Below are 21,911 nucleotides of genomic sequence, written 5' to 3' on the forward strand. Positions count from 1 at the left end.
GTTAAAAACCGTTATAATTTAAAGGGGCTAAACACTGGATGTAGAATTTCTCGAACAGGACAATATGAGCGTGAATTTTAAGATACAAAGGAATGTGTTGTCACACATTACTGATATCATGGTTACCATGACAACCAATTGAAAGACCGGTTATGTAACTGCTAAGTGGATTATCTTGTAACTGTGATCAGAACTCAGAGATAAATTATTCCTCGAGCAAAGGGGCCAGGGTTGGTCGTGTCCAGGTGGAACCATTTGGTTTAAGTAACCAGATATCAGCACTATTTAAATTAGCGTAATTCTTTTATCTTTTGGGGACCCTGCAAAGGCTGGATGGCCTGTGTACTCGAGGATGCGGCTGAATTTACAGGTGTCGATAACATCAGCAGAGACGCAGTAAAACACTTAGCTCTGAAACGAGTGGAATGGAGGAACATGTTACGCCGTAGAAGAGATGTGTGTGATGCAGGCCACTCCAACGACTAGAAGGAGACCTCTTCATGTAGCATGTATGTTTTATCTTTTACTGCTGAAATGTGCAAACACATACTGCTTGAGGATTATAGCGGTGCCCCCCCCCCCCCCCTCTCCCTCTTTCTACAGTACCACACCTAGATTCATGTGTAATATCAAAATACCTGACATGACTGATAACCATTGTCCTAGTGACTGATTACGTTATACGACCTACTAACATAAAGGGAGAGGGTGGATAAACCAGTAGTACATACATTAACACGTGATATTTTACTTCTATTGAATACAAATCTCCCTACCAACAAGCAAGTAGTATACTCCTTCATAAAACACATCATACTAACTCCTTCATAAAACACATCATATTCCCTCCTATATAAAGACTTGGTAAGCATTGCAAATTGTTTCAAATTAAGGACTCTGACTCATATGCATGTATGTAATATGTATACACACACGAAACATGTGTTATTGTTCTGATAAAGTTAAACTCGCTATTTGTTTGAACTAAACTTTTGTATAAACTGCTTATGTCAACAAAATGTCATATTCTCTGTCATAGAACAACTGAATTAAAGTTACTGATAATCATGTACAAATATAAACAATCATAATGATTATACTGTCAACATGTATGTGAAATAATTTGAGTAAAATACCCTACAGTCACGAATAATATGTCTAAAGTAATCATTCGTATAAAATTCTCTGATGAATAGTGCGAATTGACCGATAGTGTTAATTAATTAATAGTATTAATTAATTAATAGTGTTAATCGATTAAGTTGATAGTATGTCACGTGATTAAACCTTAAAAACCCAACTCAGCAATGTCAAATAATAAATCTAATAAACCAGAGTTTTTAGCTCTAAAACATAAACATTAGAAACGTCTTCCAATATTCTGAACTTTAAATTAAATATCAGCTATCCTGCAACATCATGACACCAAGTGTCATCATGAAAACACCACGTGACGTCAGCACAACACCACGTGACGTCAGCACAACTCCACGTGACGTCAGCACAACACCACGTGACGTCAGCACAACACCACGTGACGTCAGCACAACTCCACGTGACGTCAGCACAACTCCACGTGACGTCAGCACAACACCACGTGACGTCAGCACAACACCACGTGACGTCAGCACAACTCCACGTGACGTCAGCACAACTCCACGTGACGTCAGCACAACTCCACGTGACGTCAGCACAACTCCACGTGACGTCAGCACAACACCACGTGACGTCAGCACAACACCACGTGACGTCAGCACAACACCACGTGACGTCAGCACAACACCACGTGACGTCAGCACAACTCCACGTGACGTCAGCACAACTCCACGTGACGTCAGCACAACTCCACGTGACGTCAGCACAACTCCATGTGACGTCAGCACAACACCACGTGACGTCAGCACAACACCACGTGACTACAGTTCAGTGGTCATGAGAAAGTTGGCCTGTCTCATAGCAGAGGAGGTCATGAAGGCAGGCTGTGAAGCAGCTAATCTGACATCAGGTGTGCTCTTAGACCCGTTTGTTGGGGGCTGTGCCGCATAGTTAACATTGTTAGCCCAGGATTTACCTACACTGCTGTGGTATTGAGTCTTGTTTTGTAGCACTGTGTCTGTAAAGAAGGTTCTAAAAGCCTCGTTAGAAGCTCCGTAATTATAGTCCCGATAGTCCGTACGATAGTTGGTCCCAGAGTAAGGACGCTGTTTTTCAGGGTAGTCTAGATCCAGCACATCTCCTGCTCCTATAGACTTAGAGCGCTTGTTAAGTGCTCCGTTACTATGGTTATTGTAGTTAGTTATATTCTTATCGTAGTATCCCGTCTCATTGTATCTGTTCGTGTCCCCGGGGTAGTCATGGCGCTTCCGCGGCAGGGAGTTGTAGTAGTCAGCACGTGGGCGAATGTCTGGTGCTGCACGTGGGCGAGTGTCTGGTGCTGCACGTGGGCGAGTGTCTGGTGCTGCACGTGTGTACTCAGGAGCGCGCGGCTCAGCTTTGCGGGAGTAGTCTGGTACACGTGGCACGTGTTGTGGCCTGGAAGGAGTGGTCGTGTTGCGTGGAGCAGCGTCAGTGTTGCGATGTGGAGTGTTGGGCTGAGAGCGGTGAATGCGCGGTGTGTGGTGAGAGTCTCCTCGCGGTGTGTGGTGAGAGTCTCCTCGCGGTGTGTGGTGAGAGTCTCCTCGCGGTGTGTGGTGAGAGTCTCCTCGCGGTGTGTGGTGAGAGTCTCCTCGCGGTGTGTGGTGAGAGTCTCCTCGATCACGCGGTGTTTGGTCTGCTCGCTCTCGCGGGGTCTCTATCGGGATATTAGCACGGCTCTGTGTTCCATTTCTATGTGACTTCTGAGGGAAATTAGGTGGTTTTAGAATAGCTTATAGTTGATAATCTCTCACAAATTAGATAATCTCTCACATATTAGTTCATAAGTGAAGATTACAAGCATATCGGCTACTTACGGATCAAGTTATGATTTGTTCAAGAGTTCTAGTAGTGAAAATTTAAAAATTTTACAAGTTTTTGCTAAACGAAGTAAACAAAGATTTAAGTTTTTTATCACATTTACCTGACTAGTAGACCTGTGAAGAGTAGCGTTTCTGTCAATTGGAGGTAAACTCTTGTAGAAGTCGTGGTGTTCAATACAGATCTTCCACAGAGCTTTGCAGTGTTTTGTTCTCTCTATTATAAAGGAGTGTTCTTGCTCACGTGATCCTGTATTATATTCTTGCAAATTATACGGTAATTATATAAAATTATACGGTAATTATATATAATTATACGGTAATTATATATAATTAGATAATTATACGGTAATTATATATAATTATACGGTAATTATATATAATTATACGGTAATTATATATAATTATATATAATTATACGGTAATTATATATAATTATACGGTAATTATATATAATTATACGCTAATAATAGTTCAGATGTATCATTTCCCCGCTTTCTTTGTACGGTAAAACCCTTATAACACGGGACTCGCGGTAAATCGGGGTTTTGATTGTCCACATCTTACAGTGGTAACATCAACATGTTAAGCACAGTTTGGGGGAAGAAATGGCGCGGTAAATCAGGGTTTGCGGTAAATCGGGGGTTCTCTGTATATTGTACTGTTAACTTTGGTAGAATAATAAAAACGATATCGTATTCCCTTTTGTCACATGATAACGTTATCTAAGCATTGAATTACAATGGGTACAATGCACATTGTAAGCGTTACAAACTGAGCTGTAAGGGAAAAGGAAGTGCAATAATCAATATGTCTGTTGAGTAACTACAAATAGCTATTATAATCCTCACCAATCAGCGGACTGGTATAATAGTGGACTGGTATAACTTTAATTAATTTTTAAATTAATTTCTATCATACCGGGTTCTTTTGGCTGCACTTTTATAAGGAATTTCTTCTGGTGAAATTTAAGTTTAGTGACACGAGGCCACTCAAAAGTGTTGAGAAGAGAACCGCCTTGATAAACCTGGATACCAGACGGTGCTATACCTGCCAGGAACAAGGTTTATATTAAGTTACCTAGTTGAACAAGGCAAGGTTTATAAGTTACCTAGTTTAACAAGACAAGGTTTATAAGTTACCTAGTTTAACAAGACAAGGTTTATAAGTTACCTAGTTTAACAAGACAAGGTTTATAAGTTACCTAGTTTAACAAAACAAGGTTTATAAGTTACCTAGTTTAACAAGACAAGGTTTATAAGTTACCTAGTTTAACAAGACAAGGTTTATAAGTTACCTAGTTTAACAAGACAAGGTTTATAAGTTACCTAGTTTAACAAGACAAGGTTTATAAGTTACCTAGTTTAACAAGACAAGGTTTATAAGTTACCTAGTTTAACAAGATAAGGTTTATAAGTTACCTAGTTTAACAAGACAAGGTTTATAAGTTACCTAGTTTAACAAAACAAGGTTTATAAGTTACCTAGTTTAACAAGACAAGGTTTAAAAGTTACCTAGTTTAACAAAACAAGGTTTAAAAGTTACCTAGTTTAACAAGACAAGGTTTATAAGCTACCTAGTTTAACAAAACAAGGTTTATAAGTTACCTAGTTTAACAAGGCAAGGTTTATAAGTTACCTAGTTTAACAAAACAAGGTTTAAAAGTTACCTAGTTTAACAAAACAAGGTTTAAAAGTTACCTAGTTTAACAAGGCAAGGTTTATAAGTTACCTAGTTCAACAAGGCAAGGTTTAAAAGTTACCTAGTTCAACATTCAACAAGACAAGGTTTATAAGTTACCTAGTTTAACAAGACAAGGTTTATATTAAGTTACCTAGTTTAACAAGACAAGGTTTATAAGTTACCTAGTTTAACAAGGCAAGGTTTATAAGTTACCTAGTTCAACATTCAACAAGACAAGGTTTATAAGTTACCTAATTTAACAAGACAAGGTTTATAAGTTACCTAGTTTAACAAGACAAGGTTTAAAAGTTACCTAGTTCAACAAGGCAAGGTTTATAAGTTACCTTGTTTAACAAGACAAGGTTTATAAGTTACCTAGTTTAACAAGGCAAGGTTTATAAGTTACCTAGTTTAACAAGGCAAGGTTTATAAGTTACCTAGTTTAACAAGATAAGGTTTATAAGTTACCTAGTTTAACAAGATAAGGTTTATAAGTTACCTAGTTTAACAAGATAAGGTTTATAAGTTACCTAGTTTAACAAGACAAGGTTTATAAGTTACCTAGTTCAACAAGGCAAGGTTTATAAGTTACCTAGTTCAACAAGGCAAGGTTTATAAGTTACCTAGTTTAACAAGGCAAGGTTTATAACTTACCTAGTTTAAGTTGAAGCCCATGACAATCCTTCACGCTCCTCATGTCCACTCCATACGCTGTTAACCACTTAGCTTTCTCCAAATACTTCAGCTCTACTTCCTCAGGTGTTAGACCCAGGTGCATTGCGTGCAGCTCCTTTATCTCACTCTCTAGATCCTGAGTAGAACTATGGTAACTAAGTGGTAACTAGGTGGTAACTAGGTGGTAACTAGGTGGTAACTATGTGGTAACTAGGTGTTAGACCCAGGTGCATTGCGTGCAGCTCCTTTATCTCACTCTCTAGATCCTGAGTAGTAACTGTGGTAACTAAGTGGTAACTAGGTGTTAGACCCAGGTGCATTGCGTGCAGCTCCTTTATCTCACTCTGTGCAGCTCCTTTATCTCACTCTCTAGATCCTGAGTAGTAACTAAGTGGTAACTAGGTGGTAACTAAGTGGTAACTAGGTGGTAACTAAGTGGTAACTAGGTGGTAACTAGGTGTTAGACCCAGGTGCATTGCGTGCAGCTCCTTTATCTCACTCTCTAGATCCTGTCGGGAGTTTCAATCATCAGGAGTCACTTTTATCAGGGAACATTAGGGGTCACTTTTATCAGGGAACATTAGGGGTCACTTTTATCAGGGGACATTAGGGGTCACTTTTATCAGGGGACATTAGGTCATTAGGGGTCACTTTTATCAGGGGACATTAGGGGTCACTTTTATCAGGGGACATTAGAGGTCACTTTTATCAGGGAACATTAGGGGTCACTTTTATCAGGGAACATTAGGGGTTACTTTTATCAGGGAACATTAGGGGTCACTTTTATCAGGGGACATTAGGGGTTACTTTTATTAGGAAACATAAGGGGTCACTTTTATCAGGGAACATTAGGGGTCACTTTTATCAGGGAACATTAGGAGTCACTTTTATCAGGGAACATTAGGGGTCACTTTTATCAGGGGTCATTAGGAGTCACTTTTATCAGGGGACATTAGGGGTCACTTTTATCAGGGGAGATAAGGGGTCACTTTTATCAGGGGACATTAGGGGTCACTTTTATCAGGGAACATTAGGGGTCACTTTTATCAGGGGACATTAGGGGTCACTTTTATCAGGGAACATTAGGGGTCACTTTTATCAGGGGACATTAGGGGTCACTTTTATCAGGGAACATTAGGGGTCACTTTTATCAGGGGACATTAGGGGTCACTTTTATCAGGGAACATTAGGGGTCACTTTTATCAGGGGACATTAGGGGTCACTTTTATCAGGGAACATTAGGGGTCACTTTTATCAGGGAACATTAGGAGTCACTTTTATCAGGGGACATTAGGGGTCAATTTTATCAGGGAACATTAGGGGTCACTTTTATCAGGGAACATTAGGGGTCACTTTTATCAGGGGACATTAGGGGTCACTTTTATCAGGGGACATTAGGGGTCACTTTTATCAGGGAACATTAGGGGTCACTTTTATCAGGGGACATTAGGGGTCACTTTTATCAGGGAACATTAGGGGTCACTTTTATCAGGGAACATTAGGGGTCACTTTTATCAGCGGACATTAGGGGTCACTTTTATCAGGGAACATTAAGAGTCACTTTTATCAGGGGACATTAGGGGTCACTTTTATCAGGGAACATTAGGGGTCACTTTTATCAGGGGACATTAGGGGTCACTTTTATCAGGGGACATTAGGGGTCACTGCGTTTACTTTTATCAGGGGACATTAGGGGTCACTTTTATCAGGGAACATTAGGGGTCACTTTTATCAGGGAACATTAGGGGTCACTTTTATCAGCGGACATTAGGGGTCACTTTTATCAGGGAACATTAAGAGTCACTTTTATCAGGGGACATTAGGGGTCACTTTTATCAGGGAACATTAAGAGTCACTTTTATCAGGGGACATTAGGAGTCACTTTTATCAGGGAACATTAAGAGTCACTTTTATCAGGGGACATTAGGGGTCACTTTTATCAGGGAACATTAAGAGTCACTTTTATCAGGGGACATTAGGGGTCACTTTTATCAGGGAACATTAAGAGTCACTTTTATCAGGGGACATTAGGGGTCACTTTTATCAGGGAACATTAGGGGTCACTTTTATCAGGGGACATTAGGGGTCACTTTTATCAGGGGACATTAGGGGTCACTGCGTTTACTTTTATCAGGGGACATTAGGGGTCACTTTTATCAGGGGACATTAGGGGTCACTGCGTTTACTTTTATCAGGGGACATTAGGGGTCACTGTGTTTACTTTTATCACTAATATGTCCTTTAGTTTGAGTAGACGCAGAAATAATCTTAATCTTCACTTGTGAGTACATATTTAAGGAATACTTGTCATTGCAAGTACTACAGTGATCAGGCCATATCAAGGTATATCACCTGTACACAACACGTAATGTAAAGATCTGCACTGTTATACACGTGCTAGCTGGTACGTATGAAGGTACGTTTTCTGATATAGTTTATTAGCATTATTTTAATCTGCTATGTGATTCTCCCTTGTTGTGGGTAGTAGTTATATTTTGCATTATTCCCTAACTATAGTATAGGTGTTCAGGTATTACAATAATTTAGCTAAACACGTACTATTATAAGCTATTATATCATTTAGCTTGGGTATTTATTATGTTTATCAGTTAGAATACCATCATTATATATTATATAGTAATAGGAAAAAGCACGTGTTCTCACAGTGAGCACTCAACCTGTTTCTTAATAAACCTACATAATAAATACATGTGGATATTTGAAAGTTAGTGGAGCATTAAAATCCATTACTGGCGCTCAGAATCTCTGTTGCCAAGCAACTACGATACCATACTGTCACTAATGTACCAGTCAGTAGTAATGTGGCTTTAAGGACCACTTAACAAATCTAGTGTCAGACCTACTCTAGTAGCAGCGAGTAGTCACACCACATCATTATACTACTACTCTAGTAGCGGGGAGTAGTCACACCACATCATTATAATACTACTCTAGTAGCAGCGAGTAGTCACACCACATCATTATACTACTACTCTAGTAGCGGGGAGTAGTCACACCACATCATTATACTACTACTCTAGTAGCAGCGAGTAGTCACACCACATCATTATACTACTACTCTAGTAGCAGCGAGTAGTCACACCACATCATTATAATACTACTCTAGTAGCGGGGAGTAGTCACACCACATCATTATAATACTACTCTAGTAGCAGCGAGTAGTCACACCACATCATTATACTACTACTCTAGTAGCAGCGAGTAGTCACACCACATCATTATACTACTACTCTAGTAGCGGGGAGTAGTCACACCACATCATTATACTACTACTCTAGTAGCGGGGAGTAGTCACACCACATCATTATACTACTACTCTAGTAGCAGCGAGTAGTCACACCACATCATTATACTACTACTCTAGTAGCAGCGAGTAGTCACACCACATCATTATAATACTACTCTAGTAGCAGCGAGTAGGCACACCACATCATTATAATACTACTCTAGTAGCAGCGAGTAGTCACACCACATCATTATAATACTACTCAAGTAGCAGCGAGTAGTCACACCACATCATTATACTACTACTCTAGTAGCGGGGAGTAGTCACACCACATCATTATAATACTACTCTAGTAGCGGGGAGTAGTCACACCACATCATTATAATACTACTCTAGTAGCAGCGAGTAGTCACACCACATCATTATACTACTACTCTAGTAGCAGCGAGTAGGCACACCACATCATTATAACTTTATAATACTACTCTAGTAGCGGGGAGTAGTCACACCACATCATTATAATACTACTCTAGTAGCAGCGAGTAGTCACACCACATCATTATACTACTACTCTAGTAGCGGGGAGTAGTCACACCACATCATTATACTACTACTCTAGTAGCAGCGAGTAGTCACACCACATCATTATACTACTACTCTAGTAGCAGCGAGTAGTCACACCACATCATTATAATACTACTCTAGTAGCAGCGAGTAGTCACACCACATCATTATACTACTACTTTAGTAGCAGCGAGTAGTCACACCACATCATTATAATACTACTCTAGTAGCGGGGAGTAGTCACACCACATCATTATACTACTACTCTAGTAGCGGGGAGTAGTCACACCACATCATTATACTACTACTCTAGTAGCAGCGAGTAGTCACACCACATCATTATACTACTACTCTAGTAGCAGCGAGTAGTCACACCACATCATTATACTACTACTCTAGTAGCAGCGAGTAGTCACACCACATCATTATACTACTACTCTAGTAGCGGGGAGTAGTCACACCACATCATTATAATACTACTCTAGTAGCGGGGAGTAGTCACACCACATCATTATAATACTACTCTAGTAGCAGCGAGTAGTCACACCACATCATTATACTACTACTCTAGTAGCAGCGAGTAGTCACACCACATCATTATAATACTACTCTAGTAGCAGCGAGTAGGCACACCACATCATTATAATACTACTCTAGTAGCAGCGAGTAGTCACACCACATCATTATAATACTACTCTAGTAGCAGCGAGTAGTCACACCACATCATTATACTACTACTCTAGTAGCAGGGAGTAGTCACACCACAGCATTATACTACTACTCTAGTAGCAGCGAGTAGTCACACCACATCATTATAATACTACTCTAGTAGCAGCGAGTAGTCACACCACATCATTATACTACTACTCTAGTAGCGGGGAGTAGTCACACCACATCATTATAATACTACTCTAGTAGCGGGGAGTAGTCACACCACATCATTATAATACTACTCTAGTAGCAGCGAGTAGTCACACCACATCATTATACTACTACTCTAGTAGCAGCGAGTAGTCACACCACATCATTATACTACTACTCTAGTAGCAGCGAGTAGTCACACCACATCATTATAATACTACTCTAGTAGCAGCGAGTAGTCACACCACATCATTATAATAATACTCTAGTAGCGGGGAGTAGTCACACCACATCATTATACTACTACTCTAGTAGCAGCGAGTAGTCACACCACATCATTATACTACTACTCTAGTAGCAGGGAGTAGTCACACCACATCATTATAATACTACTCTAGTAGCGGGGAGTAGTCACACCACATCATTATAATACTACTCTAGTAGCAGCGAGTAGTCACACCACATCATTATAATACTACTCTAGTAGCAGCGAGTAGTCACACCACATCATTATACTACTACTCTAGTAGCGGGGAGTAGTCACACCACATCATTATAATACTACTCTAGTAGCGGGGAGTAGTCACACCACATCATTATAATACTACTCTAGTAGCAGCGAGTAGTCACACCACATCATTATACTACTACTCTAGTAGCAGCGAGTAGTCACACCACATCATTATACTACTACTCTAGTAGCGGGGAGTAGTCACACCACATCATTATACTACTACTCTAGTAGCGGGGAGTAGTCACACCACATCATTATAATACTACTCTAGTAGCAGCGAGTAGTCACACCACATCATTATACTACTACTCTAGTAGCAGGGAGTAGTCACACCACAGCATTATACTACTACTCTAGTAGCAGCGAGTAGTCACACCACATCATTATAATACTACTCTAGTAGCAGCGAGTAGTCACACCACATCATTATAATACTACTCTAGTAGCGGGGAGTAGTCACACCACATCATTATAATACTACTCTAGTAGCGGGGAGTAGTCACACCACATCATTATAATACTACTCTAGTAGCAGCGAGTAGTCACACCACATCATTATACTACTACTCTAGTAGCGGGGAGTAGTCACACCACATCATTATAATACTACTCTAGTAGCGGGGAGTAGTCACACCACATCATTATAATACTACTCTAGTAGCAGCGAGTAGTCACACCACATCATTATACTACTACTCTAGTAGCAGCGAGTAGTCACACCACATCATTATACTACTACTCTAGTAGCAGCGAGTAGTCACACCACATCATTATAATACTACTCTAGTAGCAGCGAGTAGTCACACCACATCATTATAATAATACTCTAGTAGCGGGGAGTAGTCACACCACATCATTATACTACTACTCTAGTAGCAGCGAGTAGTCACACCACATCATTATACTACTACTCTAGTAGCAGGGAGTAGTCACACCACATCATTATACTACTACTCTAGTAGCAGCGAGTAGGCACACCACATCATTATAACTTTATAATACTACTCTAGTAGCGTTGAGTAGTCACACCACATCATTATACTACTACTCTAGTAGCGGGGAGTAGTCACACCACATCATTATAATACTACTCTAGTAGCAGCGAGTAGGCACACCACATCATTATAACTTTATAATACTACTCTAGTAGCGTTGAGTAGTCACACCACATCATTATACTACTACTCTAGTAGCGGGGAGTAGTCACACCACATCATTATACTACTACTCTAGTAGCAGCGAGTAGTCACACCACATCATTATACTACTACTCTAGTAGCAGCGAGTAGGCACACCACATCATTATAACTTTATAATACTACTCTAGTAGCGTTGAGTAGTCACACCACATCATTATACTACTACTCTAGTAGCGGGGAGTAGTCACACCACATCATTATAATACTACTCTAGTAGCAGCGAGTAGGCACACCACATCATTATAACTTTATAATACTACTCTAGTAGCGTTGAGTAGTCACACCACATCATTATACTACTACTCTAGTAGCGGGGAGTAGTCACACCACATCATTATAATACTACTCTAGTAGCAGCGAGTAGTCACACCACATCATTATACTACTACTCTAGTAGCGGGGAGTAGTCACACCACATCATTATACTACTACTCTAGTAGCAGCGAGTAGTCACACCACATCATTATACTACTACTCTAGTAGCGGGGAGTAGTCACACCACATCATTATAATACTACTCTAGTAGCAGCGAGTAGGCACACCACATCATTATAACTTTATAATACTACTCTAGTAGCGTTGAGTAGTCACACCACATCATTATAATAATACTCTAGTAGCGGGGAGTAGTCACACCACATCATTATACTACTACTCTAGTAGCAGCGAGTAGTCACACCACATCATTATACTACTACTCTAGTAGCAGCGAGTAGGCACACCACATCATTATAACTTTATAATACTACTCTAGTAGCGTTGAGTAGTCACACCACATCATTATACTACTACTCTAGTAGCGGGGAGTAGTCACACCACATCATTATAATACTACTCTAGTAGCAGCGAGTAGGCACACCACATCATTATAACTTTATAATACTACTCTAGTAGCGTTGAGTAGTCACACCACATCATTATACTACTACTCTAGTAGCGGGGAGTAGTCACACCACATCATTATACTACTACTCTAGTAGCGGGGAGTAGTCACACCACATCATTATAATACTACTCTAGTAGCAGCGAGTAGGCACACCACATCATTATAACTTTATAATACTACTCTAGTAGCGTTGAGTAGTCACACCACATCATTATACTACTACTCTAGTAGCGGGGAGTAGTCACACCACATCATTATAATACTACTCTAGTAGCAGCGAGTAGTCACACCACATCATTATACTACTACTCTAGTAGCGGGGAGTAGTCACACCACATCATTATACTACTACTCTAGTAGCAGCGAGTAGTCACACCACATCATTATACTACTACTCTAGTAGCAGCGAGTAGTCACACCACATCATTATAATACTAATGATGTTTAGAGTTATTGTATTGAGTAGTGCGAGCATGTCACGTTAAACACATTACCTCCGACAAGTAACTAGTGACACATTACCTCCGACAAGTAACTAGTGACACATTACCTCCCACAAGTAACTAGTGACACATTACCTCCCACAAGTAATTAGAAGATAATACAAGTTTAACAAGTCAATAGAGTAGCTAAATCTTCAGATACTTGTAATAACAAACAAACAAGCAATTTTAATTTGTAACTACTATACTTATCCTACTCAGTACTTACATATGGCTAGTTAGGAACTACTCAGTACTTACAGATGGCTGGTTAGGAACTACTCAGTACTTACAGATGGCTGGTTAGGAACTACTAAGTACTTACAGATGGCTGGTTAGGAACTACTAAGTACTTTTTTTTTTTTTTTTGTTGGGGACTGGCCCGTGGTACCAGCCAATGTTTACTCAAAAAAGTATATATAATATCAATGGTAATAAGAAATTCATCCCCGTGGGGCACATGCATAAATATAAAATGTAAAGGAAATCTCAAACTATTCAATTTAGACTCTACCGGTAAAGTATGCAATGAAGGTTTATAGCTTAAAGTTTTATTTTCCAATGGTTAATAGGTAAAGATAAGAAAAGTAAAACAAGACTGAGCACTTCAAATTTGTAGAATTTGTAACTTGATTTGAAATCGCGGCGATAAAAAAGAATGTCCTATGTTGGCAGTGTAATTGATGAGATATGCGACGTTTATTGAGTGATGCATAAGTGTGTGCATATAATCTAAGATGTAGAGACAAGGTTATTATCGGCATTTTGGTTTATGTTACGCTTTGATTTTCTTAGTCCTGTTATACAATATAACATGAAATTAGGCCAATCGTCTTCGATGTTTTCATTTTGCTGATCGATGAGCATAGTTTTTATACAAGTTTTGTAAATGTTCAGGTTAAATAGACTAAGCGGGGAAGTTGCTGCAACATTATATCGGTTTATTGCTAATAATGGACCTTTAAAAAATACTGAGTTGTTGTAAGGGTGTTGACCATACTTTTCTGACCATTGTGTAGTGAGAATAGAATCCAGGTTAGTATTAAATAATGGTGCGCTTTTGGGAATTGTTTTCTTGAGAGACAATGGTACTAGATGAGGAAAGTTTTTCAATTTATGCATTAAAATGAGTGCGTTCTTTACAATGATACTGTGTACTGTCAATATTTTATGTGAATAAAAGCCAGACTTGGTACTTGCTGGGGGGATACCGTCCTTGTACCAGTAATTGACGAAACCAGGTAATACTGCTCGAAGGCCCATTTTCTGTTTTACAAAAAGCGATTCAATATGAGACTTGGCAGCAAAACCCCATACAAGGCTGCAATAATTAAGGTGTGACTGCACAAAACTTTGATAAATTTGAAGACGTGCTTCGAGAGGCAGATATTTTTTAAGTTTGTACATGACTCCTATGTATCTGGACATTTTCATTTTCATGGCAGAAATATGATGGGACCAGTTTAGTTTATCATCTATTATAACTCCTAAAAAACGGGCTTCTGTTTTTCTCTCAATTGTGACACCAGAAATTGCCACATCACTATAATTAAGATTTCTTTGTCGAGAGAAGATCATATAATTTGTTTTCTTAAGGTTGAGAGCTAAACCATTATTATCTACCCATTTAACTAAAGCATCGCTAAGAGTTATTAGTTTATCGTAAACTTCATTAAGATTTTCTCCTATCAGGAAGATGTTGATTTTCCGTATTGGTTTTCACATAGTATGCTGTATTTATCTAAAAAACTTATAACTCGGTTATGCATTATCTTTTCAAATACTTTAGAGAAAGAAGCAAGAAGAGATATTGGTCTGTAATTTTTTATGTCAGATTTAGATCCACCTTTGTGAATTGGGACCACCTTCGCTTCTTTCAAAGCCTGTGGAAAGATCCCCTGTTCAAAAGAACTGTTGACAACGTGGGCTAGTACACTAGTAAAACTGGGACAGCTGTTAGCGATTTTTAGAGGTTCAATTTTAGTGTCTAGTGTGGCTTTATTCTTAAGCAGGTTTATGACGTCCTGAATTTCTGTGGCAGTGACTGGCTTTAAGTAAATACTACTTGGAGTGGCGTTGCGAAGTGTGCTATGGGTTCCACCAGGATCAAAAGTGGTCCTACTACTAATTTCAGACTTAATTTTAGGAGCGATGTTTGAGAAGTAATCGTTAAATTTTTCTGCTACAGCTGCCGGAGTGCTGATTGAGCCGTCTTCGTCAGTCAGTTTAATTGAAGTAGGTTTAGATTTTTTCCTATTAAGAAGACTGTTTATCATTTGCCACTGCTTCTTAGAATTTTCTTTGTTTTGCTCAAAAAATTTTTTGAAGTGCTTGTTTTTAGCTTTATCGATGTGTTTATTACAAAACTTCTTCAGACGGTCATATTTACTGCGGTTACTATCAGATGGTTCCTTAACAAAATCATAATATGACTCATTTTTACGTTCTATAGCTTCTTCGAGCCAGGGCAGCATCCATGGTTTCGGATTAACACGTTCATTTTGTCTTCGTGTTTGTCTTTTTGTGGGATAGGCGGACTCGTAAATCTTATTATAAGCCGTATTTAAATTATTGAACTGTTCGTTGGCATCATTGGTATTGTTAAAAATTTCTGACCAACTTTCATCTGTAATTAAGTCTCTGAATTTTTGATTGTTGGTGTCGTTAAATCTACGTGTTTCAGTTTGAGATACATTTTGTGAGTTAGACGCAGAGCGGTAGCTGCTGGTTGGCGTGTTATCAAGATTTATTGTAGTGACTATTGCTAAGTGATCAGACATATCTGTCGTTAAGACGTTACAGCTTATTGTATCCTCAAGATTGTTTGTGTAGATGTGGTCAATAAGCGTGGCACTATGGTCCGTTAGGCGAGTTGGGCGTGATACAATTTGAATAAAACCGTAAGAGGACGCAATATCTATAATGTTCTGACATGCTTGGTCGCTGCTGTGCTTCAGTAAATCAAGGTTGAAATCTCCATGAAGCGTCATATGTTTACGGGTGTGTCTCCCTAGGTTGTGCAGCGTATTTTTGAAAATTTCTAGAAACGCTTCAGGTCTCCTAGCGGGAGAACGGTAAACATTGCCAATTATTTTCGTTCTGTTGTATCCTTTGCACTGATGGAGCTTGATAAATTGAAATTCGCCACTAGTATTAGTTGGTTCAGGGTTTGGAGTAAAAATATCAATTTTATCATAATCGACTACACGTTTGTGTACATAAGTGGCTAGCCCCCCACCTTTTCCAGATGGGCGAATTGGATCCTGGATAAATGGTTCATGAAATCCATCTAAGGTAACGTCGTTTATTCCGTTCGGTAATTTCCCTAAAGTGCAATTAGTTTCGTTAAAACACAATATATCATACTTATCATAAGTCTCAATATCATCACGTAGTTGATCTATATTCTTAATAAGGGATCTTATGTTCATAGAAAATGTTTTAAGTTGAGAGCAGGTAGATTTTTTCACGTTACGTTGTTGTTTATACTGACAACTAGTTAGGAAAGATGAAATATTGCTCCAAGTTGTATCTTGATGCTCTTCGTTGGTCATGGCGTCGCCAATAAGATTAAATCGACTATTCTGATCGTACGGATTAAATATGTCACTATTAAGTTTACTGTAGTCGTCATAGATTTCATAGTAGGTTGCGTGAAATCCAGGAATGATACTTTCACAGCAACTCGTACAGCCTAAATTATCCTTAAAACATTTGACATGGACATTACTTTGACACCATGAGCATGTGCGAATATTTCTAATAGAGTAACACCATACTTCTAATAGAGTAACACCAGATGGCTGGTTAGGAACTACTCAGTAGTTAGGAACTACTCAGTACTTACAGATGGCTCAGTAGTTAGGAACTACTCAGTACTTACAGATGGCTGGTTAGGAACTACTCAGTACTTACAGATGGCTGGTTAGGAACTACTCAGTACTTACAGATGGCTGGTTAGGAACTACTCAGTACTTACAGATGGCTGGTTAGGAACTACTCAGTACTTACAGATGGCTGGTTAGGAACTACTCAGTACTTACAGATGGCTGGTTAGGAACTACTCAGTACTTACAGATGGCTGGTTAGGAACTACTCAGTACTTACAGATGGCTGGTTAGGAACTACTAAGTACTTACAGATGGCTGGTTAGGAACTACTAAGTACTTACAGATGGCTGGTTGGGAACTACTCAGTACTTACAGATGGCTGGTTAGGAACTACTAAGTACTTACAGATGGCTGGTTAGGAACTACTAAGTACTTACAGATGGCTGGTTAGGAACTATTTAATAGTTACAGATGGCTGGTTAGGAACTACTCAGTACTTACAGATGGCTGGTTAGGAACTACTCAGTACTTACAGATGGCTGGTTAGGAACTACTCAGTACTTACAGATGGCTGGTTAGGAACTACTCAGTACTTACAGATGGCTGGTTAGGAACTACTCAGTACTTACAGATGGCTGGTTAGGAACTACTAAGTACTTACAGATGGCTGGTTAGGAACTACTAAGTACTTACAGATGGCTGGTTAGGAACGAATTTGAACTCTCTGAGGTATCCAACTTTGTGTATCTTAGGATCGTAGTCTCCCAGCTCTGACTGTACAATAAAGGAAGCTAGCAAGGCTAGTGTTCTGAAAAGTAGTGGTGGATTACTATGGTAACTAGTAGTGTAACTATGGTAACTAGTAGTGTAACTATGGTAACTAGTACTGTAGTACTTCTAATCAAATGAAATAAATTAGAAATTAGGTCAAAATAGCTTGAAACAGTCAGAGAGTTAGCACAAGTAGTATACAGTAAACAGTTACATAGTACATTAGTACTGTGACAGTATAGTAACAGTACTGAAACACTAGCTGTAACAGTACTGTAACACTAGCTGTAACAGTACTGTAACACTAGCTGTAACAGTACTGTAACACTAGCTGTAACAGTGCTGTAACGCTAGCTGTAACAGTGCTGTAACACTAGCTGTAAAAGTACTGTAACACTAGCTGTAACAGTACAGTAACACTAGCTGTAAGAGTGCTGTAACACTAGCTGTAACAATGCTGTAACACTAGCTGTAACAGTGCTGTAACACTAGCTGTAACAGTGCTGTAACACTAGCTGTAACAGTGCTGTAACACTAGCTGTAACAGTGCTGTAACAATAGCTGTAACAGTGCTGTAACACTAGCTGTAACAGTACTGTAACACTAGCTGTAACAGTGCTGTAACGCTAGCTGTAAGAGTACTGTAACACTAACTGTAACAGTGCTGTGGCACTAGCTGTAACAGTGCTGTAACAATAGCTGTAACAGTACTGTAACACTAGCTGTAACAGTACTGTAACACTAGCTGTAACAGTACTGTAACACTAGCTGTAACAGTACTGTAACAATAGCTGTAACAGTACTGTAACACTAGCTGTAACAGTACTGTAACACTAGCTGTAACAGTACTGTTACACTAGCTGTAACAGTACTGTAACACTAGCTGTAACAGTACTGTAACACTAGCTGTAACAGTACTGTAACACTAGCTGTAAGAGTGCTGTAACACTAGCTGTAACAGTACTGTAACACTAGCTGTAACAGTGCTGTAACACTAGCTGTAACAGTGCTGTAACACTAGCTGTAACAGTCCTGTAACACTAGCTGTAACAGTACCTGAAGGTGCAAGAGAGTCTCTGATGGAACATGTCTTGTTTGAGTTGCAGAACAAACTGATATCTAGTTAGTTCCTCTGTTAACATGCAGCCCGGTTCAGACACGTAATACTTGACTCTAAACTCAAACTTGTAGGGTGGTTCACTCTTCAGCTGACTTCTTATCTAAAATAAAAATATTAGAATAATACTTCACATCTAAATTACAAGGTGATGCTCATTAAATGCCTATTATTATATGTTGCTTATTATAATATTATATGTTGGTTTATTACCATTGGTTGCATCTGACAAGCCTCCCTACAAATTGTGAATTAATCGTACCTTTTTGTCATGGTCGAGCCATAGAGGAAAGTTATAATCGTCAGTAAAGAGCAGCCCAAAATATTTACACTCCAAGTTCAAATCCAGCGACCTAAATAAATAATAAATTAATACTCAGATAAATAAAGTATTAATAATGTTAACAACAACAAGGGAAATACAGATATACATACCTCACTACACTAAGTAGTGTAACTATGGTAACTAGTAGTGTAACTATGGTTACTAGTAGTGTAACTATGGTAACTAGTAGTGTAACTATGGTAACTAGTAGTGTAACTATGGTAACTAGTAGTGTAACTATGGTAACTAGTAGTGTAACTATGGTAACTAGTAGTGTAACTATGGTAACTAGTAGTGTAACTATGGTAACTAGTAGTGTAACTATGGTAACTAGTAGTGTAACTATGGTAACATACCTCACTACACTCTGGTACAACACACTCCCCTTCGCATCTTTAGGAACCTCGTAAGTAGCTACAGCATCGTCCAAGAAAGTCACATTGCAACAGAGGACTTTCTTAGGGTTGTTTAGTCTTTTACCTCCACTACTCCGCATCAAACTGACACATCTACCTAAATAATACACACGTGTAATAATACACATCTACCTAAATAATACACATCTACCTAAATAATACACATCATTAAGTATCAGTATTATAAAGGAAGACTGACTCATCTACCTAAATAATACACATCATTATGTATCAGTATTATAAAGGAAGACGTTTAATTCCAACGTATCAGAATTATAATCGAGTAATACTGCGTGAACAGTGGCGATCCCGGTGCACTTTATACGTAAGTGAAGTCAGGAAAAGGGACTTGTGGTTATATCTCACCCCTAAACAGTAAACATCCAAAAGATTTGACAGAGGTTTAACCGATAAGAAAAGAGAAAATCAGAACCATAAATTTCGGTCGTTCCTTAACGTAACATAGGTCACATAGGTTGGTAACCATAGTAACTATAGGTAGGTAACAGTTTAATGATGAAGTAATAATTTCCCAGTTATAAGACTGTTTTAGGACCACTGTTACAGCACATAAAGACGTAACATCTGAACTTCCGTAAATCCTTAAATCCTCTATTTGCGGCATCATATTGGCAGAATAGTGGTAGTACAGTGGCAACACAGTGGTAGCATAGTGAAGCGACGTTGGTTGTTCCACCTTAGATCAATTATTGTATTTCTTTCTGTATTCACTTGTCTTGAGATGTATGCGACATCTATTAACAACATCTTATTCTTTAGATCGAGGATTTTGTGAGGATCTCTGCATATTATCAGGACTAGCATGTAACTTGTAATCAAAGATTTGATAATGTCATTATAGTAGACCATAAAACAATATAATATGAGAGATGTAAAATCTCCCATAAGATTAATGGTGAAAAGGACGTATCTCTCATTATGTCAGAGAATCAGCGATTGGAGAGCTTAGTGATCTGAACAAGTACTGTATCTATATTATATATAACTATATCTAAGATAGTCAATACTCAGCACAACCAGTAGAGCACGTGTTTGGTAGGTAACCATAGTAACTATAGAGCACGTGTTTACTTTCAGTGCAACCCTAATAGGGGCTATTACAGTGGCTATACAGGGGTTATCAGTGGACCATGAGAATTCTCTGCATGAATTATCTGCATTTATACATCATCTTGTTACCAAGAATTCTCATCTTGTTCTGTTCATTAAACTGGTTTCGGGAAACACTCTCTTTACTTGAACATACACATTTCATGCTCACATAAAGAGAACACTACTAGTTACCATAGTTACACTACTAGTTACCACATTTCATGCTCACATAAAGAGAATAGGTAGGTAACCATAGAAACTATAGGTACATAAAGAGAATGATGTAATCTTATCAGCTCTTAATTGGCCTGTCTTATGCCATCTTCTACCCCGCTAAATTAACTCAACTGGAAAATTTCAAACCTTGAAAGAAAATAATAAATTTTGATCCTTTGAATCCTGTGTTATCCATATTACACGATTATAAATAACTTATAAAACGTTGCCTCTGGGAAGATTTACGCATGACTGTGTTTTTTAACTCTATTTTAATACATCATGTGAAAAGTCTAAATGTTGTTTTAATTATTTTTTCAACTGTTTATTTTATGGAGGAGCAGTGAGCACACCTCGTTCATCGTGATTAAATATGACACGTGATGGATTTTGTAAATAGACAACAAATAAAACTAGGCTGTTTTTACTAGGATGTTACTACAACATATGAACTGAAGAAAGGTTACCAAATCTATAATTGAGTAGCATAACATATTATATATTATATATATAATACTAGATACAGTAAAACCTCGATTTACCGCGAGTTTGGGAGAAAGGAAATAGCCGCGGTAAATCGGGGTTTGCGGTAAATCGGGGTTTACATTGTGCATGTTAAGCCCCTTTTTTGGGGAAGGAAATGGCAGCGGTAAATCGGGGTTTGCGGTAAATCGGGGTTTACATTGTGCATGTTAAGCCCCTTTTTTGGGGAAGGAAATGGCAGCGGTAAATCGGGGTTTGCGGTAAATCGGGGCGTGGTAAATCGGGGTTTTACTGTACTTACTTTGATATATTGTCGGTTTCAAGTAGAAAGGTTGTAAGTGAACTAATGACATAAATCTGTATTTAAAATGATCAATAAAACTGTTGTAACTAACATTTTTGTGATTTTAAAACGGCTTAAACTCTTAAACTACAGTGTGAAATGTCTGAAACAAACAAAAAGAAAACAGACATAAGAAAATTCACAGATAACTTTTGCAAACAAATTAGAAGGTTTTTAACAGGGATGGTGATATTAGATAGTAGTAGTAAGTAGTAGTAGTAGTAGGTGCATT

At 38.7% G+C, this 21,911-nt stretch overlaps 2 protein-coding genes across 2 annotated transcripts; one reads left to right on the forward strand and one right to left on the reverse strand.

The window, feature by feature from the left end:
• Positions 1 to 981: 981 nt before the first annotated feature.
• LOC134824291 (FERM domain-containing protein 5-like) lies at positions 982 to 19,623 on the reverse strand. The gene is made up of 8 exons (XM_063836107.1): positions 19,465 to 19,623; positions 19,046 to 19,136; positions 18,723 to 18,886; positions 17,589 to 17,703; positions 5,292 to 5,448; positions 3,876 to 4,004; positions 3,059 to 3,204; positions 982 to 2,837 (listed from the first exon to the last, which is right to left on the reverse strand). The coding sequence occupies exons 1-8, from the start codon at positions 19,602 to 19,604 to the stop codon at positions 1,917 to 1,919; spliced, it is 1,863 nt and encodes a 620-aa protein (XP_063692177.1). The 5' UTR covers positions 19,605 to 19,623; the 3' UTR covers positions 982 to 1,916.
• Positions 1,420 to 1,916, forward strand: LOC134824468 (SUMO-interacting motif-containing protein 1-like). The gene is made up of 2 exons (XM_063836373.1): positions 1,420 to 1,854; positions 1,902 to 1,916. Exons 1-2 carry the CDS (start codon positions 1,420 to 1,422, stop codon positions 1,914 to 1,916), a joined length of 450 nt encoding a protein of 149 aa, XP_063692443.1.
• Positions 19,624 to 21,911: the final 2,288 nt, after the last annotated feature.

Source organism: Bolinopsis microptera, chromosome 12, assembly GCF_026151205.1.
Source record: "Bolinopsis microptera isolate Bmic1 chromosome 12, MBARI_Bmic_1.0, whole genome shotgun sequence".
Classification (NCBI taxonomy): domain Eukaryota; kingdom Metazoa; phylum Ctenophora; class Tentaculata; order Lobata; family Bolinopsidae; genus Bolinopsis; species Bolinopsis microptera.